Genomic DNA, 20,752 nt, shown 5'->3' with positions numbered 1-20,752 from the left:
TGTACTTCGTTACACTACTTAAGTATTTTTTTGAGGATTTGTTCTTTACTTGAGTTTTTTTTTTCATCAGGACTTTTACTTTTACTTCACTACATTTAAAAGTAAAAAAATATACTTTTACTTCGTTACTTTGACATTTGCTACCTCGTTACTCGTTCCAAATTAAAATAATCAAAGAATTATCTGGAATGCGCGGGTCCGAGAGGACGAGAAGAACCACGTACGGTACTCTCGCGAAGTTTAAGGTAAATGCGGGATGCGCGCGGGGCGGCAGAGACGAGCAGCACTACAAACATGAAACATGGCAGCCGCAGACCATTTCGACGACGAGGGAGACACAGAAGACGCACAGCGTACAGCTTCGGCAGAAGACGACGGTCACCCGTGGGCATACCTGGGAACTATGTTCAGCTACCTCGGGATGGGGGCAAATTCCAAAACCTACCGAATGAAGTGCATGTTATGTGGTATTCTATACCATATTTCATTCACCTGAAAAAGTGAAATAAAAAACAAGGGAAAAATAATTTTGGGTTGTTTTGCTTCTTTTCATGCATACTATAAAATACTTGTACTTGTACTTTTGATACTTGAGTATATTTCTTCACAAGATACTTTTGATACTTAAGTACATTTAATGTGAGCTACTTTAAGACTTTTATTCAAGTAATTTTCCTTTAGGTGACTTTAACTTTTACCAAAGTCATTTTCAGTTATGGTACTTATACTTTTACTTAGTTATTTTTTTCAAGTACTTTATACACCTCTGATTATTATTAGTATTATTATTTTGCAGAATGTTGTGATGTTGAACTAGTTCTCTGAGGTGTTGGACACAACATCAGAAGCACCTCAGTATAACGCAGTACAACTTTAGAACAAGCACAAACCACATTTGAACAAAGCGAGGTTTTGACCGATGGTGAGGTAAATTTCATCAAAACAAACCTCTGAAGGCGCGTCTGTTCTCCACACTATGTGAGGAGATGGAGCTGAACATTCAGCTGTGGTGTTTCACAGCGAGGCTAGGTGGCTCTCAAGAGGGAAAGTGTTGTCCCGAGTCTTTGAGCTCACAGAGGAAGTTTGTGTGTTTTTGGAGGAGCAGATTCATGACGTTGCAAGCAAGTTTAGTGATGAACAATTTCTGATGAAACTGGCCTATCTCAGCGATATATTTAGAAAACTCAATGAATTAAATCTTCAGCTTCAAGGCAGAGACAAGCACCTTCCTCACCTGGCAGACAATATTAGCACATTCACAGGAAAGCTTGAGATGTGGGGCAGACCACTTTCTCAAGGAAATACTGGTCCCTTTGAGAATCTGAGGGGTTTTGCTGAAACCAGTGATTCTGGAGCCACCACAGTGATTCCCATCTCTTCCCTTACCTGTATGACTGAGTGAGGGATCCATTCAATGCAGCAGCACTCACTGATTTCACCTCTGATGAAGAGGACCAGTTCATTGAGATGACATCTGCCTCCACCCTGAGGCTGAGGTTTACAGGCCAGACATGAGTGAGTTCTGGCTTGGTGTGGAGGGGAGCATTCACTCTGCTTCCCTTCACCACATCCTCTCTCTGTGAGATGGGCTTTTCTGCTGTCGCCTCACTGAAAACACAGATCTAAGACATGACTTGAGAGTGTCAGTATCAACCTGCAACCTCGCCTTGAAAAGATCCATCCATCCATCCATCGTCTACCGCTTATCCTGTATTCAGGGTCACGGCTTTGTTCTCATTCTAGCAAAGTGAAATGTATTCCATTTTTCTGTTTTGGAAAAAGCTCACAGACTGATGGAGCAATGACCAACATTACAAAAAGTTTAAATGGAAGTTGCTTTTTCATTTGTACAACATTGACAAATATCTGCATTTTTTTCTTTTGTACGTTATTTCAATTAAGTTAAACTTTGAGACGTTTGAGAACCACTGGATTAGAGAAACATCGTGGACATGGTTTTTGTATCACTCTGTTTCACTGTGGAGGATATCTTTGGCTCTGGAAGTAAACTGTACGTAACAGGTAAGGAGAATATTTCATGTCCCTTCAGTTGTTTTATAGAACAAGTTGAAAATGTGTTTTAATGAGTTTCTGCTGCTTCAGGCTTCTCATGTTAGTTTTTCCTTCATTAGTAGAGAATTCTTGTGGCCGTGAAGCTGTTGTTCTATTAAAAGATTCATAATTCCTGAAACAACGACTCAAGTTATTCTTTAATTCTGCAGGAGATCAAACAGATTTTTATATAAAAAGTTTGAAGTTGGACATGTTACAAGTATAAAGTATTTGATTATCTCAATAATTCAGCAGAATACAATATTGGAAATGTATTAAATTATGTTGTAGAGGATCAAAATTCATAAATGATTGTACCATATATCTAATTCATGCATATAAATTTATGTTTTTTAATATATGATTCAGAAAATAAATAATGACACACTATATATTTGTATCACGAGGCACTATTAATAACTTGATTTCAAATATATTACTGTAATTATAATTTTGAAAGTATATTATATTGAATTTGCCCAAGTCATGAAATGAAGTCATAAAAATAATGATGCATTCATTTTCTTTTGTGCGTGTGTGCAGTTTGAGTATTGTTGTTAATATATATTATATGTAGTATATATTGAAATAATTTTAATTACTTAGAGATGAAGGTAAATATGTCTAATATTATATCTATATTAACACTACTGAATCAACAAAATGTGATAACTATGAAGGTATATCAATGTATCTTCAATATTATGTTATATTATATTGTACCATATGATATATCAAAATTGTTATGAAAGAAGTAAATACATTATTATTTGTATCATTTTCTTAAGCAAGATTAAAATAAATGGTGGGAAACATAATATTATCATATTAGCAACTATATTTTATGTGAAGGTGAATATGGAACTTGTAGTAATATGTATATAAGACCCTAATATAGGAAATACAATTCAACTATATTAAGATACTTTTCATAGTTATAAAAGCTGTATAAAAATATACAAATGTATATTCATAATTATATTACATCATATTTAATGATATTATATGTAAATCCCCCCTCATATGTTGATAACATCTAAACATTTGTATGTAATAATATACAGCAGTCATTATTCATATTTGACATTTCATTCATTTAAAATTATTCTGACAAACGTCTAAGTATATGATGGTAATTAAATAATATGTTATACATGTTGAAATCATCACAATTACTTTGATACGAAGGTGAATATTGTTATAATATGTATATTAGTCCCTTCTGAATACACAAAGTGGTATAACTGTATAAAGGTATCTTCATAATGATATGATAGTATATGATAGTATGTTATTGTTGACTGTGTGAATGTGTGTCTGTGCTGCTTGTTGCTGCTGTCAAACTTCAGATGAGCAGGTAATGAAGCCCGTGGTGAGCGTGTACCCAGCAGCATCCAGAGCCCACCTGGAGGGGAAGAGCTCTCTGCTGTGTCTGGCCTCAGACATGTTTCCTCCTCTAGTCCGGTTCTCCTGGAAAAGACGAAAGGAGAATGGTTCTCTGGAGGAGGAGGTGTTCCCTGCTGTGGGAGAGCAGCTGGAGATCAGAGAGTCGGGACACGCCGCCGCCATCTTGCTGCTCCATCAACAAGAGATCAGCACATATAAATACCGCTGCTCCGTCCAGCACGAGGGGGGCACAGTGGAGGCCCAAGCAGAACAAGGTACTGAAGGCTTGGTGACTGTTCAGCAGTGATTCAGCTTCATGTGGATGCACTGCTGTCCAAGATATCAGAGGAGCAGACGACTGACGTCGCTCACTGTCACTCCTTTTCCCTTCCAGAGGTTCCAGCTCCAGCTGCCTCCTGTCCTCCAGAGAGAGAGCCAGCAGACCTGCCAGCTCTGCAGCAAGCTGACTGTAAGATCAACTGCTGCCCCCTTTAATATAATATATATTATATGTTAGAATAATAAAAAGCTGCTTGGGGTCGCTGCAGTGAGGACTTAGCCTCGATACATGGGGTGCCAACTCTACCGACTGATCTATGCGGCGCCCCGTTATGCTGCTATTTAAATCATTGTTGGCTCCATCCCTACAACGCTTGGTGGGCCCTTATTGGTTGTTTTTAAGGAGGGCCTTTGAACTTTCATTCAAATTGTAGCCGACCTCTGTCTTCATGCAAAGCTGGTTTTTAAAAAAAAGGTTACTCTGATGAGAGAAGAGATGGGCATGAGGACTTAGGACACCAGTTCCAAATATCAAGCAACCATATTTATTGTTTAGCTTTTTTACTCTTTGTTACCGTCTTAGTCGTCAGACCAAATGTTCTTCAAAAGAGGATAAACCAGATTGGCCTGACATTTCCTCCTCACATGTTTTTATCTAACAAAACATTCTGCTCCAATTCATATTTGTTGGCATTTAACCTTTCAAACACTACATTTTCACTGTTGTGAGAAAGACAAAGGGAGGCAGCACCTGTATTAACGGGGAAGTCTAGCAGCCATCAAACAGCACCAGAAATTACATTTATAGAACTAAAAAATCATAATTCACCCACTTGTTTAGGACAATGACATCATCAAATTAACAATAGACATTCAAAGCTTCAATCTACAACCTTAATAGAAGTAAAATATGAATGTAAAAATGTCTTATGAGGGCTGATCTGGGACAAGCTGTTACTACAGACTTGTGGACAGCTCTTACCACAGAGTCATATGTAACCATCACCTGTCATTTCATTCAGAACGGGGAGTTGAATACTCTATAATCATTAAATAAGAGTACTGGAATATGGAAGTTACTTACGTTTGTGTGTGTGTGTGTGTGTGTGTGTGTGTGTGTGTGTGTGTGTGTGTGTGTGTGTGTGTGTGTGTGTGTGTATGTGTGTGTGTGTGTGTGTGTGTATGTGTGTGTGTGTGTGTGTGTGTGTGTGTGTGTGTGTGTCTCAGTGTCCTTCCAGTCTCAGTGCAGGGTGAAGCTGCTCTGCCTGCTGTACACAGTGCTGATAGTGAAGAGTCTTGTGTACTGCTGTGGACTCAGTCTGCTGATGATCTCCAGAAAGAAGGGACGCTCCACCAACTGCTCACATGCTGACTGATCACCATCACATCTCATCAATTCATCTCATTCATCACTTTAATTATATTCACAAATATACATGATGACTTGATGAGGTTGGCTGTATGATGTGTCTTTTTATACAGGATAGATACAGTCATCCTAAAAATATAAATACATATTTAGACATTATATTTACAGTAATTAAGTGTAAACTCTTTGTAGTGTTACTTTGATAGTTAAGATGAATAGTTAGCTGACTGGTTGATGTTTTATTCTTTACAGTATTTTTCTGTGCTTGTGTTTGTTTTTAATACATGATTCAGAGTGTGGCAGATTTGTCAAATTATTTCACTGTAAGATTCTTAATAAACTGAAAATTTACAGAGTTTTATGGACATCCTTGTTTTTATGGATTTGAGTTTGGTTTCATAGCAAATAATCAGGAACAGAACCAAGTTTGTTGAGTTTGTTGGCACCAGTAATGTGACTGTGGATGTAAGTCGCTGTGAATATACTTTCACACAGCACCAAGAACAAATGTACAGGAAAATATGCATATAAGCACACAGCTAAACAAGGACAACAGAGCTAAACAAAGAGAAGCAAACATATACACACGGCTATTATATACTGCTATTATAGTCAATAGGTGTGGCGGTCCCACCAGGTTCAGTGCTGACCCCCTTTTATATTGGTGTCAGTGTGGATGTTAAACTCTATGCTGATGACACTGTCCTTTAAACACAAACAAACAGCAGAAGTTTTAGCTTTGAAGCATTTGATTGAAGCATGTATTTTTTGACACTGAACTATTACAGCTTCATCAGGATGACATGGATCCGCAGAGCTACTGATTATACCTAAACTAACATTCATATTCATGTACATTTCAAGCCAGAATCACAGAAGTGAGCTGAGGATTTGAGCTGCTTCTCTCACAGATTCCACACACAGATCAAAGCAGTGAGTACTGAGCGCTGAGCTGAAGTTACCAGAATGATTGTGTAACCAGAGTGGATGGTTGTAACTGTCGTTGTGTTATTAATGTGAGAAAGGATGCAGAGCAGAAACCCACACAGCCCGTCTGCTGCAGGAAAGGAAGTGTTGCTAGGCTGCCAACCGTCCTAATAACCACTGAGAACAGATTCCTATCTGCTGCTGTACACACTCATGAACTCCTCTCTCTCTCTGTAGCTGCTGGTCTTTTCTCTTGTTGTCCGGAAGCCTTTTTTTCCACTGAGCCCTCCAACCACACGTGAACTGAGCCAGGAGAGCAACAATGACGACCCACCTGTTTCTACAAACGTGAAAGAATGGGTCGCTCTCAGGAGCTCAGTGAATGCCAGCGTGGTACTGTGATAGGATGCCACCTGTGCAACAAGTCCAGTCATGAAATGTCCTCACTCCTAAATATTCCAGTCAACTGTCAGTGGGATTATTACAAAGTGGAAGTGATTGGGAAGGACAGCAACTCAGAGTCAATCACTACAGACCTCCAAACTTCATGCGGCCTTCAGATTAGCTCAAGAACAGCGTAGAGAGCTTCATGGAATGCGTTTCTATAGCGATCAGCTGCAATGCGTCGGATGCAGTGGTGTAAAGCACGCCGCTACTGGACTCAGTGGAGACACTTTTTAAATCTCTATTTATATTGTAGTTTTATCCTTTTTAATGAAATCCACATAGAAGATGTTCAGCAAATAATTTAGTTTGTCTTATCTGGAAAATAAAAGTGAAAAAAGTGTTTTGTTTAATTTATTGAATTTTCGTATAGACTCAAAGAACAACACAGAGGCTGTATCCGAAACCGCATACTACCGTACTGCCTACTACATACTGCGTTAGTATATACTGTATACTGCGTACTGAATGTGGGATTCAGTATGCTACTTCAGCAGACCGACGCCGTTCACACCGCAGTATGCAGTATGCAAGTTTCCCAGAATGCATTTCGTGGTGACCGGCAGCGGTAGTTGTAAAACAGGCGAAAAGCTGTTTTATTTCCCGCTGTAGCGCTGTTATTATGTCACTTTATTAAATTTTAATATTTTTTCATGCGAGAAAGTAACCGTTTAGATCCCCAATGTGCGGTTAGTTTACCCAAATGACGGCTGTTTAGTAATTTGCCTCGATGTTTTCGGAGAAGTGAAGCTCCGGAAGGAGCGGGTCGTCTCAGAGGCAGCAGCCCGTCTCCAGAGGTGTTCCGCCGGCCAACATGCGTCGTCGTCCCGGGGGAGACAGCAAGCCAGTTATCTTAACCGCTGTTTGTAGTGGACAGTATACAGTATAGTCTTGGGAGCTCTGCATGTACAGAAATCACCAAATATTAATAAAAAAAAGTTTGAATTAACAGAGTACTTTTTTTCATTTCATATGTACAACAGCCTGGATTTCTATTGTACCTATATAGCTTTCGTCACAATAATCAAGTAGCCTATACACTGTACTTATGTAAACAAATATAACAAATATAAACGGCGTACTGCTCCGGCGTTTTTTTGTTTTTTTTTCGTCCCAGCTCCGGCGTTTGTATTCCCCTGGAAACGCTCTCTTGCTCCGTCATTACTCGATTTATCCAGGCTCCAGCGCATTGCATTGTGGGAAACAGTAGGCAGAGTAGACTGGTCGGATGCATACTGGAAATATTCTCCGAATCAGTACGACATCCGGGAACTTTTCGCATACTGCAGATTTTGCTTTTGTTTGCATACTGCATACTGCATACTACATTTTGGGCAAATCAGTACGTACTAGCAGTATAGTATGCGGTTTCGGATACAGCCAGAGTACCTGCAAGTACCGGTCCCGTCCAAATGCAATATAGTACCCTTTTAAATGCCTCAGTACCCCGGTACCAGATTAGTACCGGTATACCGTGCAACCCTACAGCAGACTGGTCACTATCAGCATGTTTACAGCAGACTGGTCACTATCAGCATGTTTACAGCAGACTGGTCACTACCAGCATGTTTACAGACTGGTCACTATCAGCATGTTTACAGCAGACTGGTCACTATCAGCATGTTTACAGACTGGTCACTATTAACATGTTTACAGACTGGTCACTATCAGCATGTTTACAGCAGACTGGTCACTATCAGCATGTTTACAGACTGGTCACTATCAGCATATTAACAGCAGACTGGTCACTATCAGCATGTTTACACCAGACTGGTCACTATCAGCATGTTTACAGACTGGTCACTATCAGCATGTTTACAGACTGGTCACTATCAGCATGTTTACAGACTGGTCACTATCAGCATGTTTACAGCAGACTGGTCACTATTAACATGTTTACAGCAGACTGGTCACTATCAGCATGTTTACAGACTGGTCACTATCAGCATGTTTACAGCAGACTGGTCACTATCAGCATGTTTACAGCAGACTGGTCACTATCAGCATATTAACAGCAGACTGGTCACTATCAGCATGTTTACAGCAGACTGGTCACTATCAGCATGTTTACAGACTGGTCACTATCAGCATGTTTACAGACTGGTCACTATCAGCATGCTTACAGACTGGTCACTATCAGCATGTTTACAGACTGGTCACTATCAGCATGTTTACAGACTGGTCACTATCAGCATATTAACAGCAGACTGGTCACTATCAGCGTGTTTACACCAGACTGGTCACTATCAGCATGTTTACAGCAGACTGGTCACTATCAGCATGTTTACACCAGACTGGTCACTATCAGCATGTGTACAGCAGACTGGTCACTATCAGCATGTTTACAGACTGGTCCCTACCAGCATGTTTACAGCAGACTGGTCACTATCGGCATGTTTACAGACTGGTCACTATCAGCATGTTTACAGACTGGTCACTATCAGCATGTGTACAGCAGACTGGTCACTATCAGCATGTTTACAGACTGGTCACTATCAGCATGTGTACAGCAGACTGGTCACTATCAGCATGTGTACAGACTGGTCACTACCAGCATGTTTACAGACTGGTCACTATCAGCATGTTTACAGACTGGTCACTATCAGCATGTTAACAGCAGACTGGTCACTATCAGCATGTGTACAGCAGACTGGTCACTATCAGCATGTTTACAGACTGGTCACTATCAGCATGTGTACAGACTGGTCATTGTCAGCATGTGTACAGCAGACTGGTCACTATCAGCATGTGTACAGCAGACTGGTCACTATCAGCATGTGTACAGACTGGTCACTATCAGCATGTGTACAGCAGACTGGTCACTATCAGCATGTGTACAGACTGGTCACTATCAGCATGTGTACAGCAGACTGGTCACTATCAGCATGTTTACAGACTGGTCACTATCAGCATGTTTACAGACTGGTCACTATCAGCATATTAACAGCAGACTGGTCACTATCAGCATGTTTACAGACTGGTCACTATCAGCATGTTTACAGCAGACTGGTCACTATCAGCATGTTAACAGCAGACTGGTCACTATCAGCATGTTTACAGACTGGTCACTATCAGCATGTTTACAGACTGGTCACTATCAGCATATTAACAGCAGACTGGTCACTATCAGCATGTTTACAGACTGGTCACTATCAGCATGTTTACAGCAGACTGGTCACTATCAGCATGTGTACAGCAGACTGGTCACTATCAGCATGTTTACAGACTGGTCACTATCAGCATATTAACAGCAGACTGGTCACTATCAGCATGTTTACAGACTGGTCACTATCAGCATGTGTACAGCAGACTGGTCACTATCAGCATGTTTACAGACTGGTCACTACCAGAGAGACGGGACGGACGCTGCTGAAGGAAGAAGAGCTGGAACCTCTGAACGAGAAAAAGAGTGACAGTGAGCAACGTCAGTCCTCTGCTCCTCTGATCTCTCATATAATTATGAAGATACCTTTAAACATCTATACCATTTTATTAATTCATAAGGTAAATATACATATTATAATAATGGACATATTTACCTTTATTTCAAAGTAATTTTAATGAATTAAGTATATATAATATAATACATAATTACCACCATTTACTTACAAACTAATGAATCAATTCCTTGGCAGAACTATTTTAAAATTCATAGTTACAATATTATTTCATGAAATGTCAAATATAATTGAAGACTACTGTATATTATGATATAAAAACGTTGAGACTATATCAACCTATGAGGGGGAATTTAAATATAATATAATGTGTTGTAATATAATGTATATGAAGATACATTTTTAAACCTAATTATATTTATATCATCTAAGAAAATATCTTTATACGGTAGAATGTATTTCCTACATTAGAGGTCATATACATGTTACAATCCATATCCACCTTCATATAATTGTTAATATGATAATATTATCCATTACCCACCATACATGTTATTCTAATTGCTAAAGAAACAAAACATTAACATTAATAATAAAATGTTGTATATTATTTAATTTAATATTAAAAATATAATTGAATATAAAAAAGGATTCTGAGGCCTTTAGGGATAATTCAGAAAAAATAAAGTATATGATTATAAGTATATCGACCACCAAAATATTCCAAAATATATACATTTTATTATATTTGAAATTCAGTAAAGCCACATAAACTATTTCTATGAAAAAGTGCATTGAGATAAAAAAAAAGATAGCTCATGTGTGTTTTATTTCTTTCTTTGTTATATTGAAATATATGAATCAATAAACATGTAATCCATCCATCGTCTACCGCTTATCCTGTTTTCAGTGTTGCAGGGATAATCATATCTGTTTGAATTCATGCATACACACATTTTCCACTGAAAGACATATTTACCATTATATCAAATAAAAAGGTCATGAGGTCAATTTACCATAAAAATGATATCAATTAATTATCCAGCATATTTAAATGATATGCTTTTCAATATAAATGTGCTGACATATATTACATTCATTGAAATACAATATAGTTTCTTATATTATGGTGCTTTATTACTGAGATGATCAAATACTTTATACCTGTAACATTTCCAACATCATACTTTTTATATAAAAATCGGTTAAATCTCTGCAGAATTAAAGAATAACTTCATGAAATATGAACATTTTAATAGAACAAAAGCTTCACGGATTCTCTACTAATGATGGGAAAACTAACATGAGAAGCAGAAACTCATTAAAACACATTTTCAACTTGTTCTATAAACAGGCCTGGACTGGGACAAAAATTCGGCCCAGTATCATAGAGCCACTGGGCCAGGTATTCTTTAGACAGACAAGCCACTGGGCCTTGAATGTGTCTGTGGGCTGGTGCATGTCTCTCTCCCTGGGCTGCACCAAAAAAATAAAAAAATAAATAATTCGATTCATTTTATTTAAATTGAGTCCCGGCCCTAATTTTAAAAAATGCATTTTTTAAGCCACATTTGAGCCGTAAGACTGTCGTCACTGGCAGAGGCCACACACAAGGAGTGTTGTGACAATAAACTGACCTCCAATCAGGAGAAGTCAAACTCAGACAAACCCATTAGGAAGAGTAGAAATACTAATGAGCACTTAAATGAATTTCATATGCCTCTTATTATAATTAAAACTAAAAACTAAAAGTCACTGCAAGTCGATGTTGAATCCGGCAGACAAATTCAACCTCTCAATGTTTGAGAATAACGACTGCAGGAACTCGGCAGATGAGAAACAGGCACAGTTGGATCAGGTCCTGTTTCCGTCTCACTATAAACCTAAAGGTACATTTTGAAACTTAAGAGCGTTTGAAATACTGGAAGAGTATTATGGGCAAAGTCACTATGAAGTCATTTTGGATCAAACGTTTTAATATTCAGGTCCAATAAAGGAAACTGTAAGACACTTACAAGGATACTATCCACTTCTGAGTTGGGAATTAAATTGACACCAGTATTGTAATTTGTCTTCAGTTTTTCCATTTTCTACTTCTACCAATAATGTACTGTTTACTCTAACACTACATCTATCTGACAAATGGAGTTACTTGATTACACATTTTACATGAAAGTACTATGCTGTTGCCAAGTAACCAGCAAATCAATATTTTCATGCATTTCAATGGTCAAAAGCCCCATTTGTTTGCCAAACACAAAATCAAAGCATCACATCTGTGCAGCTACAGCTTCACCCTTTCAGGCCTCGAAGTATAAAACAGAAACAATCTGAGGAGAAGTCTTTGACTTTGAACAAACATGCAAACTGAGGCCAGAAGTGACCAGGAGAAGTTGCTTCATGTTAAAGAGCATTTTCTTGGAATTAAATCAAGTTTGGAGTCAGTGTTTCTCACAAAATGCATTGTGTGCATCCTGCTCAGCACAATGGCGCCACCAGGGGGTGGCCTGGGGTGGCCGTGGCCACCCCTATAAATTTGCTGGCCACCCCACTGGCCAGTCACAGATATTGATATTGGTACTGATGATATTCTTCTATCGCCAGTTAAGCCCCTTTCACATTGAATGCACAAGCGCAAAGGACTCCATGTGCTCCCTAAACTCCGTCATCACATCACTGCTTCTGTGACCTCCAATTATCCACACACACACACACACACACATACACACACGCACGCGCACACACACACACACACACACACACACACACACACACACACACACACACGCGTGCGCACGCAGACGGCACACCCAACACTGTGGTGGAGTGCTGTCAATCACGTTTTCACCTGACTGAATCTGATCCGCACCGAGCTGCACCGATCTCAAGAGTCAAGAAAACTATCTGTAAGTCAGTTATAATTTCTTTAGTTAAAAAAAAAAAAAAAATGCATCGTGACATGTGATTTTTAAGTTTCAGAAGGTGCTCGTAACCGTTACAGCACTGCTATGTTGTTGTTTTTTTTGGGACATGAGTTATGTTGCTAATGCTAACGTTAGCTGCTGTGCTGCTTGTGTTATATGAATTTTCAGACAATGAAGAGAAAGTCGACAGACATATCGACAGAGAGAGAGAGACGACAGGGGAGCAGCAGAGGCTTAGTGAGGAGGAGACGGAGGAGGATGGAGGAGAGGAGGAGCAGACAGTAGAACAGCATGGCAATACTCCAGCATCAGTTACAGAGCACAGTGAGGAGGAAGAACACGAGACAGCAGCAGACGAGGGTCAGATAGCAACAGTGGTCACAGAGGGGAGGCAGGAGGCAGCAAAAGCAGGCGTTCAACCTGTTTCTGGACCAACAGGTAAAATGATGACTGTGTGGCCCTACTAATGGAATTGATTGCTAGGCTAGATATCATCTGGAGAAATTATGTGTTTAAAGTGTGTGTCCATTAAGTTACAAATCATGATATACCGGTAATCACTTAAAGCTTTTTGATTCATGTTTATTGGTGGCGAGTTTGATTAGTCTGAATAGAAATGCCTAGGGTATTATTAATTACTATAGAGGGGGGATAAGTATTATATTACTATCATTTTTATTATTGTAATGTCAGAGTAATTGTTTGTGTCTCTTGTTTCTTAATAGATATCTCCCAATCAAGAGCAGAGCAGCCCAAGCAGCCACATCTCAAAGCCTTCCCTCGAACCCTTCAAGGGGACAGAAGTCGGTGCTTCTCTAAAGACTGGTACAACACACATAAATGGCTGGAATACTCACAAAGTAAAGACTCGGCCTTCTGTTATGCCTGTCGGCACTTCAGTCTCCCTAACTCAGACGATTCAGTATTTACATCCGAAGAGGGGTTCAAAAATTGGAAAAAGGCAACCTTCAAAGATGGGGGACTTTTAGGCCATGCCAAATTCGAAGCGCATACTAATGCAATGTTAGCATGGGCAGAATTTGAAAAGTCCACTGCAAGCACATCCTCTCTCTCTGCCTCCTTAAATGCAGAATATAACAAGTTAGTGAGGGAAAACAGAGAGTACATCAAAATAGTTGGAGAAACCCTGCTCCTCACAGCTACACAGAACATTGCACAGAGAGCACATGAAGAATCAGAAGGTGAGAATAAAGGAAATGTTCTCTCTATTATGGAACTGCTAGCCAAACACAATCCCATTGTAAAACAAAAAATGACAGGTCAAAGAAATGCAACATACCTTGGGCATGATACACAAAATGAAATACTTGATTGTAGCTGAAATGGTCCGCAACTCAATAACTAGTGAAGCTGCCCAAAGTGAGGCTTTCAGCATTTTGGTTGATGAGACTAAAGACTTGAGCAAGAAAGAACAAATGTCCTTTGTAATTAGATCCTATTACAATGGGTCAGTATGTGAAAGCTTCCTTGCCTTTGAGGCAGCACAGCGCCTGGATGCTGAAGCACTTTCACAGAAAATAGTACACATTTTGCAGAAACATGGTCTTGACTACAAAAACAACCTTGTGGGGCAAGCATATGATGGAGCCTCAGTTATGAGCGGAAAGAACACAGGTGTGCAAGCACGCATTAAATCAGAGGCCCCATTAGCTTTCTATGTACACTGCAACGCGCACTGTTTAAACTTAGTATTAGTTGACAGTGTCAAATGCATCCCTGAAGCTTATTGCTTCTTTTCACTTTTGCAAAAACTGTATGTCTTTGTGTCAGGTTCATATGTGCATCAAAGATGGCTTGAGATACAGAGGGAGATGTTTCAGGGGCCCCCAAGAGAGTTACAAAGGCTGATAGACACACGGTGGGCATGTAGGCATAATGCTTGCAAGACAGTGAAAGACAGACTGCCAGCCATCGTACGTCTTCTAAAAGAAATATCAGAAGAGCAAAATGGTGACAGAGCCACAGAGGCAAGGGGTTTATTAGCCCAGATAGATTTCAGATGTGTTGCTCACCTGGTCACATTCACTAGTGTTCTTGCTGATATAAAATATCTATGTGATATTTTACAGTCCCCGCAACTCGATTTGGGCACAGCTGTCACACTGGTTGATGCTCTTGTTGGCACATTGGAAAGTTACAGAGAGGGCTCTCTCTTTAATGACATCTGGGACAATATTCTGAGTCTTGCTGAGAAATGCAGCATAAGTGTGACACCTCCAGGCCGTCAGGTCAGACCAAGCTCAAGGCTTGAAGGACATGTTCACTCCAATAGTTCAAAGACAAGTCAACACAGAGAAGGAGTTATTTCGGACAGGTTCATTTATTCCAGTCATTGATGTGCTTCTCTCTGAGGTGAGGAGAAGATTTTCTAAAGAAAACTGTGTCATCATGAAAGGGATACAGGCCCTGAATCCCTGCAGTCCCACATTTTGTGAGAAAGATGTTGTGTTTCCATTTTCATCACAATATAACTGCAGTGTGTGGAATCAAGAAGGGCTTAGGCCATAAATCTTGATGACTTTGTGGATGTTTGCCAAAAAAAAACAGCAACAGGTGAATAAAATTGTTCTGAAACATAATGTAAGCCTGGTAATCAGAAATACTATTGATCCCTGGTGGGAAATAGCGAATCTATGACTCTTTCTGAAACATACTGTATAAGTCAAGTCAAGTGTTTCTGTTTGTATCTGAAAGTGCCTGCTTTTTCTGTTTTGATTACAATAAATGTGGACCTTTAAATTAAGCAGTACATTTGTCTTTTTGAGGTAAAGAATAATTAGCCTATTTTAAAAAACAATGAATCACCTACAGTATCACACATAGCACAATGAAACGGGATTGTTGTGGGACTCAAAATGTTAACTGTACTATTATTAGTCTATGCAGATTAGATCATTATTAATATTAAGTGTAACACAATAAAAGTGTATCAGTAGGCATTTCCTCAAGTCGTTCTCATAGTTTTCTACTAGCCTATATACTCCAGTATAATAAAATATTATTAGTAATCGTACTAATATAATACAATTCCTGAAATTATGGCTTTTTAGTTGTGGTGTGCTACCCCAAAATTTTAAGTGGCCCCACCTGGCCACCCCTATGAAAAATGTCTGCAGGTGCCACTGGCCAAACATAGAGAAGAAATCAATCAGAGCCTTCACAATGGCTGGAGCCTTAATTTTCCGTAAAGGGACAGCATGAGGGAACCGTGTTAACGTACACATAATTGTGAGTAAATGTTGACTGCCGGACTTCGTCCGAGGCAATGGACCAACACAATCCAAAATGACATGTTCAAACAGCTCGGAGGAGACAGGTATTGGCTGTAAAGGCGCAGGAGGAACAACCTGGTTAGGTTTTCCAATAACCTGACACACATGACACGTACGACAGTATTTTGCAACATCACGGTTAACACCTGGCCAATAAAAATATCGGGTGATACGATCCAGTGTCTTTGTCACACCCAAATAACCAGATAAATGGTGATCATGAGCAACGCTCAATATGTGATCACGATAACACACGGGGACAACAATTTGGTAGAAAACCCTCCACTCATCTTGCGCTGAGGCCTGGGTTTCTTTTGCACGCTGTGCCATAGCACGTGTAAGGACGCTAGCTTGAAAAACTCCAGGAAAATTGTCATTTAAATTGTCCGGACATTGAGAGATTGGAGAGTTGGTTACTACGGGCGAAGGAAACACCATGCCTCCCATAACATCATTGCCCAGCAACACTTGCACATTTTTAATTGGGAGAGTACGACGTACACCCATTTTAAAGTCACCAGCAACTAAATCCGAAACAAGCGCAACCTCATGGAGAGGGACATTCACAAAGCCCATTTCGAAACCTTGCACAAGGATATTCTCGCCAGCATAAGACTTTTCAATAAATGACAAAACACTCTCCAGAATGAAACTTTGCGAAGCAGCTGTATCCCTAAGTATTGTAGTGAGGGAGCGGCGTGGGGCGGAGGAACTCCCCGGAGTGCGGGTGTTGTGCCAGTGTAGGTATCCCCGACAGAAATTGTTTCCCCTGGCTGCGGTAGCGCGCATTCATTCAGGCGGAAGCTCGAAATGTACTATAGTAGACAGATGAAGTCTGAGCATCAAATGATTTATTTTGTGTGTTCTTTAGATACTACTCTATAACCTCTGTGATTATGAGCAAGTTTCTTCTCTTATACACAAAGTTATGGGGGGGAAACAGATTATTTCAGACGTTTACCTGTCTGCCAGAATTTGTATCCCCCCCTCAAAATAGACAGAGGAAGTAGCTCCCGCAGCCAGGGGAAACAATTTCTGTCGGGGATACCTACACTGGCACAACACCGGGAAGCATGCCTCAGAGTTTGCTTACGGGTACGCACACTTTCCCGTCAAGTTTGGTTTTTATAGATCACAACATTTGCGTGGAAAGTGGCGTACGCACGTTTCCAGCCCCGTTTTGTGCGTACGCAAGCTTTATAAATGAGGCCCCAGGGGAGTAGCCGTGCCTTACCTGTGCTCTCATGCAGCGGCCATATCCGTGACGCCGACCACGCTGAACGACTCCAAGCCTGCCAGCTGAGCGGCCTGTTCTCCAGTGTACAGCCCAGTTCCAGTGCCTAGACCCCACGGGGGGTCTCGTCACCAGACCAGGGCAGGATAAGTCCTTTATTTTAATCATTTTCATATAAACTTATTTGTAGTCTTGTCAGTTAATGTCCGACTGTTATATGATTTCCTTTTTAAAAGGTTTTTAATGAACTGACGTCAGTGTGCCAGTGGCCCCGTTAAGGGCAGCTCATTACTCTTGCAGCGCTCTACCTCCCCCTAGTGTTAAGAGTGGGGTTCGACCCGTTATGTTGTAGTGGTCCCTAAGGAGCCAGTGTGCTTTTGAGCTCCCCTGGTGTGTAGTGTGATTTGTGTGCAGTGTCCCCTTTTGGGTGTGTTCTCTTGTATGCAGTGTTGGTGTCGCCGGATGGTGGAGTACCTGCCTGACCTGCTGGAGCTGCCCTCATAGGCCTGCTGGCTGCAGACGTCCCTAACCTAAATATTAATTGGAAATAAAGATAGTCTATTCTTATACATATCTGTCTGTGGTGGGTGCTCTCTGACCTCTAATACTGGACCAGAACGGGTTAACAAAGGTAGTGGTAGCTTGACGCTACTCTAAACATCTTAAACCACAAAATGTATTACAGTATGTTCACAGGCACACGCACCTCGCGGTTGCCTGTTAAAGCAATGTAGCCCGTTGACACAAACGGAGCAAAGACGTCACTCACTTTCTCGTCTTTCCGAGACGTCGGAGGAAATGTGGAAACACAAAGACCTAACTCTGAGCCAGTCTTAGGCGTGAACTTAACCTTATTGTCACGTTTCAATTTAAAATAATTAGCGATAAGATGCCCACGCTTATGACAGTGCCCACAAACCATTGGATCCTTTGGACGAGTCACACGTTTATCATCATTTTGAGCATGTTCCACTACAATTTCTTTGGCCACATTAAAGTTCCGTTGCTGACCATAATTCTGAAACTTAACAGGATAAGAGATTGCATCTCTTCTTACAAGCACATTTTTGTCAGCAAGTACAGCAGCGCTAGACGGCGTAAGATCTTTGTGCTCACCCACATATGTAGCTACATTTTTATGTAGGGAATTCCTGAAATCATCAAAAATGAGTAAATCACGGAGACCCTCAAAAGTCGTTACATTCTGTGAATTTAGCCAACGATTACACAGCATCTCTTTCTCTCGAACAAACTCAACATAAGTCATCGATTCACGCTTCTGATAATTACGAAACTTTTGCCTGTACGCTTCAGGTACAAGCCAATAAATATGTAGCACAGCTTGCTTTACTTTATCATAGTCCGCCGCATCTTCTAAGGACAACGAGGAATATGCCTGCTGGGCCTTGCCTTGGAATATGCTTTGTAAAGTCATCGGCCACACTTCGCGAGGCCATTTAAGAACTGTAGCAACTCTTTCAAAATGTGCGAAAAACTTATCAACCTCCCTCTCATTAAAGGGCGGAACAAGTTTAATATTACGTGTAACATCAAAACCGACATGTCCGACAGGGATACGAACACCAGACTGAAGAGCTTGGATCTCCAACTCTTTTAAGGGAATAGCCTGTTTCATCTCAAAGTCATTCATTCTCAGTTCATGCTCTCTGCGCTCTCTATCACGCACTGCTTGTCTTTCAGCCTCTAGCTGTGATTTCTCTCTTTCCCAAGCAACCTCTTTTTCGCGAAGCTCTAAACGCTTCCATTCTAAGGCAGTTTTAGTAGGTGTAAAGTCCGGTTTACCAGTAGATGGCCGAGCAGGAGTTTCAGGACTTTCTTTTACCAATGCCCCCATGTCGCGTAGATCAGCCACTAGCTTTTCCAGGAGATCCGCTTTGACCGGCGAACCACAAACTTAAATTTTAAAGTGGCCAGCAACGCGCACAAGATCATCTCTAGTAATGGACGACAAGGCCTCCAAAGAAGGAGCCTGCACAAAAGCTTCAAGGTCAAACATAATGCGTTGCACAACAACAACAACAACAACAAAAAAGTTAAAGAAATACTTAACGCGCAAGTGGCGAAACAAAATATAACTGTAACGCTAATCGTACTTCCAACTATCTTACTTGAAAAAACGCCATATGGTCAAAAAAAAAAAAGTCACAGCTAGGGTTCAGACGACCGGACAAGCCCCCAGTGGGCAGCCCGCAAGGACTACGCACTAAGAAGTTAAACTAAAGTTTCAAAAGAAAGCTAGGTCCAAACAAAGGACAATGGCGGCGCGTGGCGCCAACGCAGCATCATTGCGCCCAGCAACGACCATAACCGGCAGAGACAGCAGCCCGCACAGAGAGACGGTACCGCGAGAGCCGTAAAAAAAGGACCCGCCAGCCCCGGAGACGGCCGTCTTTTATAGACTCCGCCCCGCCGCGTAATTAGCCCCATCTCGGGCTGCCTGGGCTGGAGACAGACGCGGGTGACAGAAGATCGACGCATACAATATTCCCTCATAATACAGCGGTTAAGGACTCCAGCAGTATCTGCGTAACACTCTCACAAAGTTGATCAAGGTTCAAAAATTCACTATCTATTCACTCTCAATTCACTATCTCTCAAAAGGTCTCTCTCTCTCCAAACTCCAATAACTCCACGCTGAGCTCTGTTCACTGCTCGTATTTATACACTCAGGTGTCACGTGATGTCACCAGTCATCAAAGACATCAAAGACATCAAAGCACATTGTACATTCCAAAATGAAAAAAAAGAAAAGAACTTTCAGGTTGCCATAGTAACCACTGCTTTTAAAAATGTTTACATTGGTTTTTCATTGACTTCAGCACCACAAACGTTCGCCATACTTTAACTTCCAAACGTGATTAAACGTTTAAAACGTTCACAAGACTGTGGACTTTATTGGGTCAGACATTCATGTCGATGGTCCGTACGGTTTTCCCGATATCGCAGTTTGAGTTTGGTGAAGTTTCAGATGTTATAATGGGTGTGAATGGCATGGAATCTTCAGCTTGTGTCGATATAATATAATATTTCCAACTCGCTCCCAATGCCAAAATTGTGTCAGTCAGTTTTGGGTGAAAACGTAGCTAAACTTTTCAGTCTAACCCAAAGGAGATTTAGTAATTCTACCAGAATTGTATTTGTTTTATGTTAATATTTCACACATTTTATATATATATGCAGTATATATATATATATATATACACGTTCCACTTTTTTCTTTGGTACAACCACAACCACGAATCATCATTCACCTGTCTCCTTGTCCATTCAGATACTTGATTGACTGGCATACAGACAATCTTATTTCCCAGTGAAACAGGAAACAAGTAAACACAGGCAGGACATAAGGTCGGGAGGAACTTGATGATTCAAAAGATTAGCTCACCACCTTCTCTCTCTCGTTGGTACTCGCTGATTTAAGTACG

At 40.5% G+C, this 20,752-nt stretch overlaps 1 protein-coding gene and 1 long non-coding RNA gene across 2 annotated transcripts in view; one reads left to right on the top strand and one right to left on the bottom strand.

Annotated features, from left to right (window-relative positions):
• Positions 1-20,752, bottom strand: part of LOC311011713 — a 354,053-nt gene that overhangs the window by 182,814 nt on the left and 150,487 nt on the right. The window lies entirely within an intron of this gene.
• Positions 1,443-5,449, top strand: LOC311012254 (immunoglobulin lambda-like polypeptide 5). Its single transcript, XM_084007635.1, has 4 exons — positions 1,443-2,022; positions 3,402-3,713; positions 3,833-3,907; positions 4,945-5,449. The coding sequence occupies exons 1-4, from the start codon at positions 1,953-1,955 to the stop codon at positions 5,091-5,093; spliced, it is 606 nt and encodes a 201-aa protein (XP_083863761.1). The 5' UTR covers positions 1,443-1,952; the 3' UTR covers positions 5,094-5,449.

Source organism: Eutrigla gurnardus (genome assembly GCF_963514095.1).
Source record: "Eutrigla gurnardus genome assembly, chromosome: 4".
NCBI classification, from domain to species: Eukaryota; Metazoa; Chordata; class Actinopteri; order Perciformes; family Triglidae; genus Eutrigla; species Eutrigla gurnardus.
Note: the sequence above shows the minus strand (reverse complement) of the source record. Positions and strands in the feature narration are given on the sequence as shown.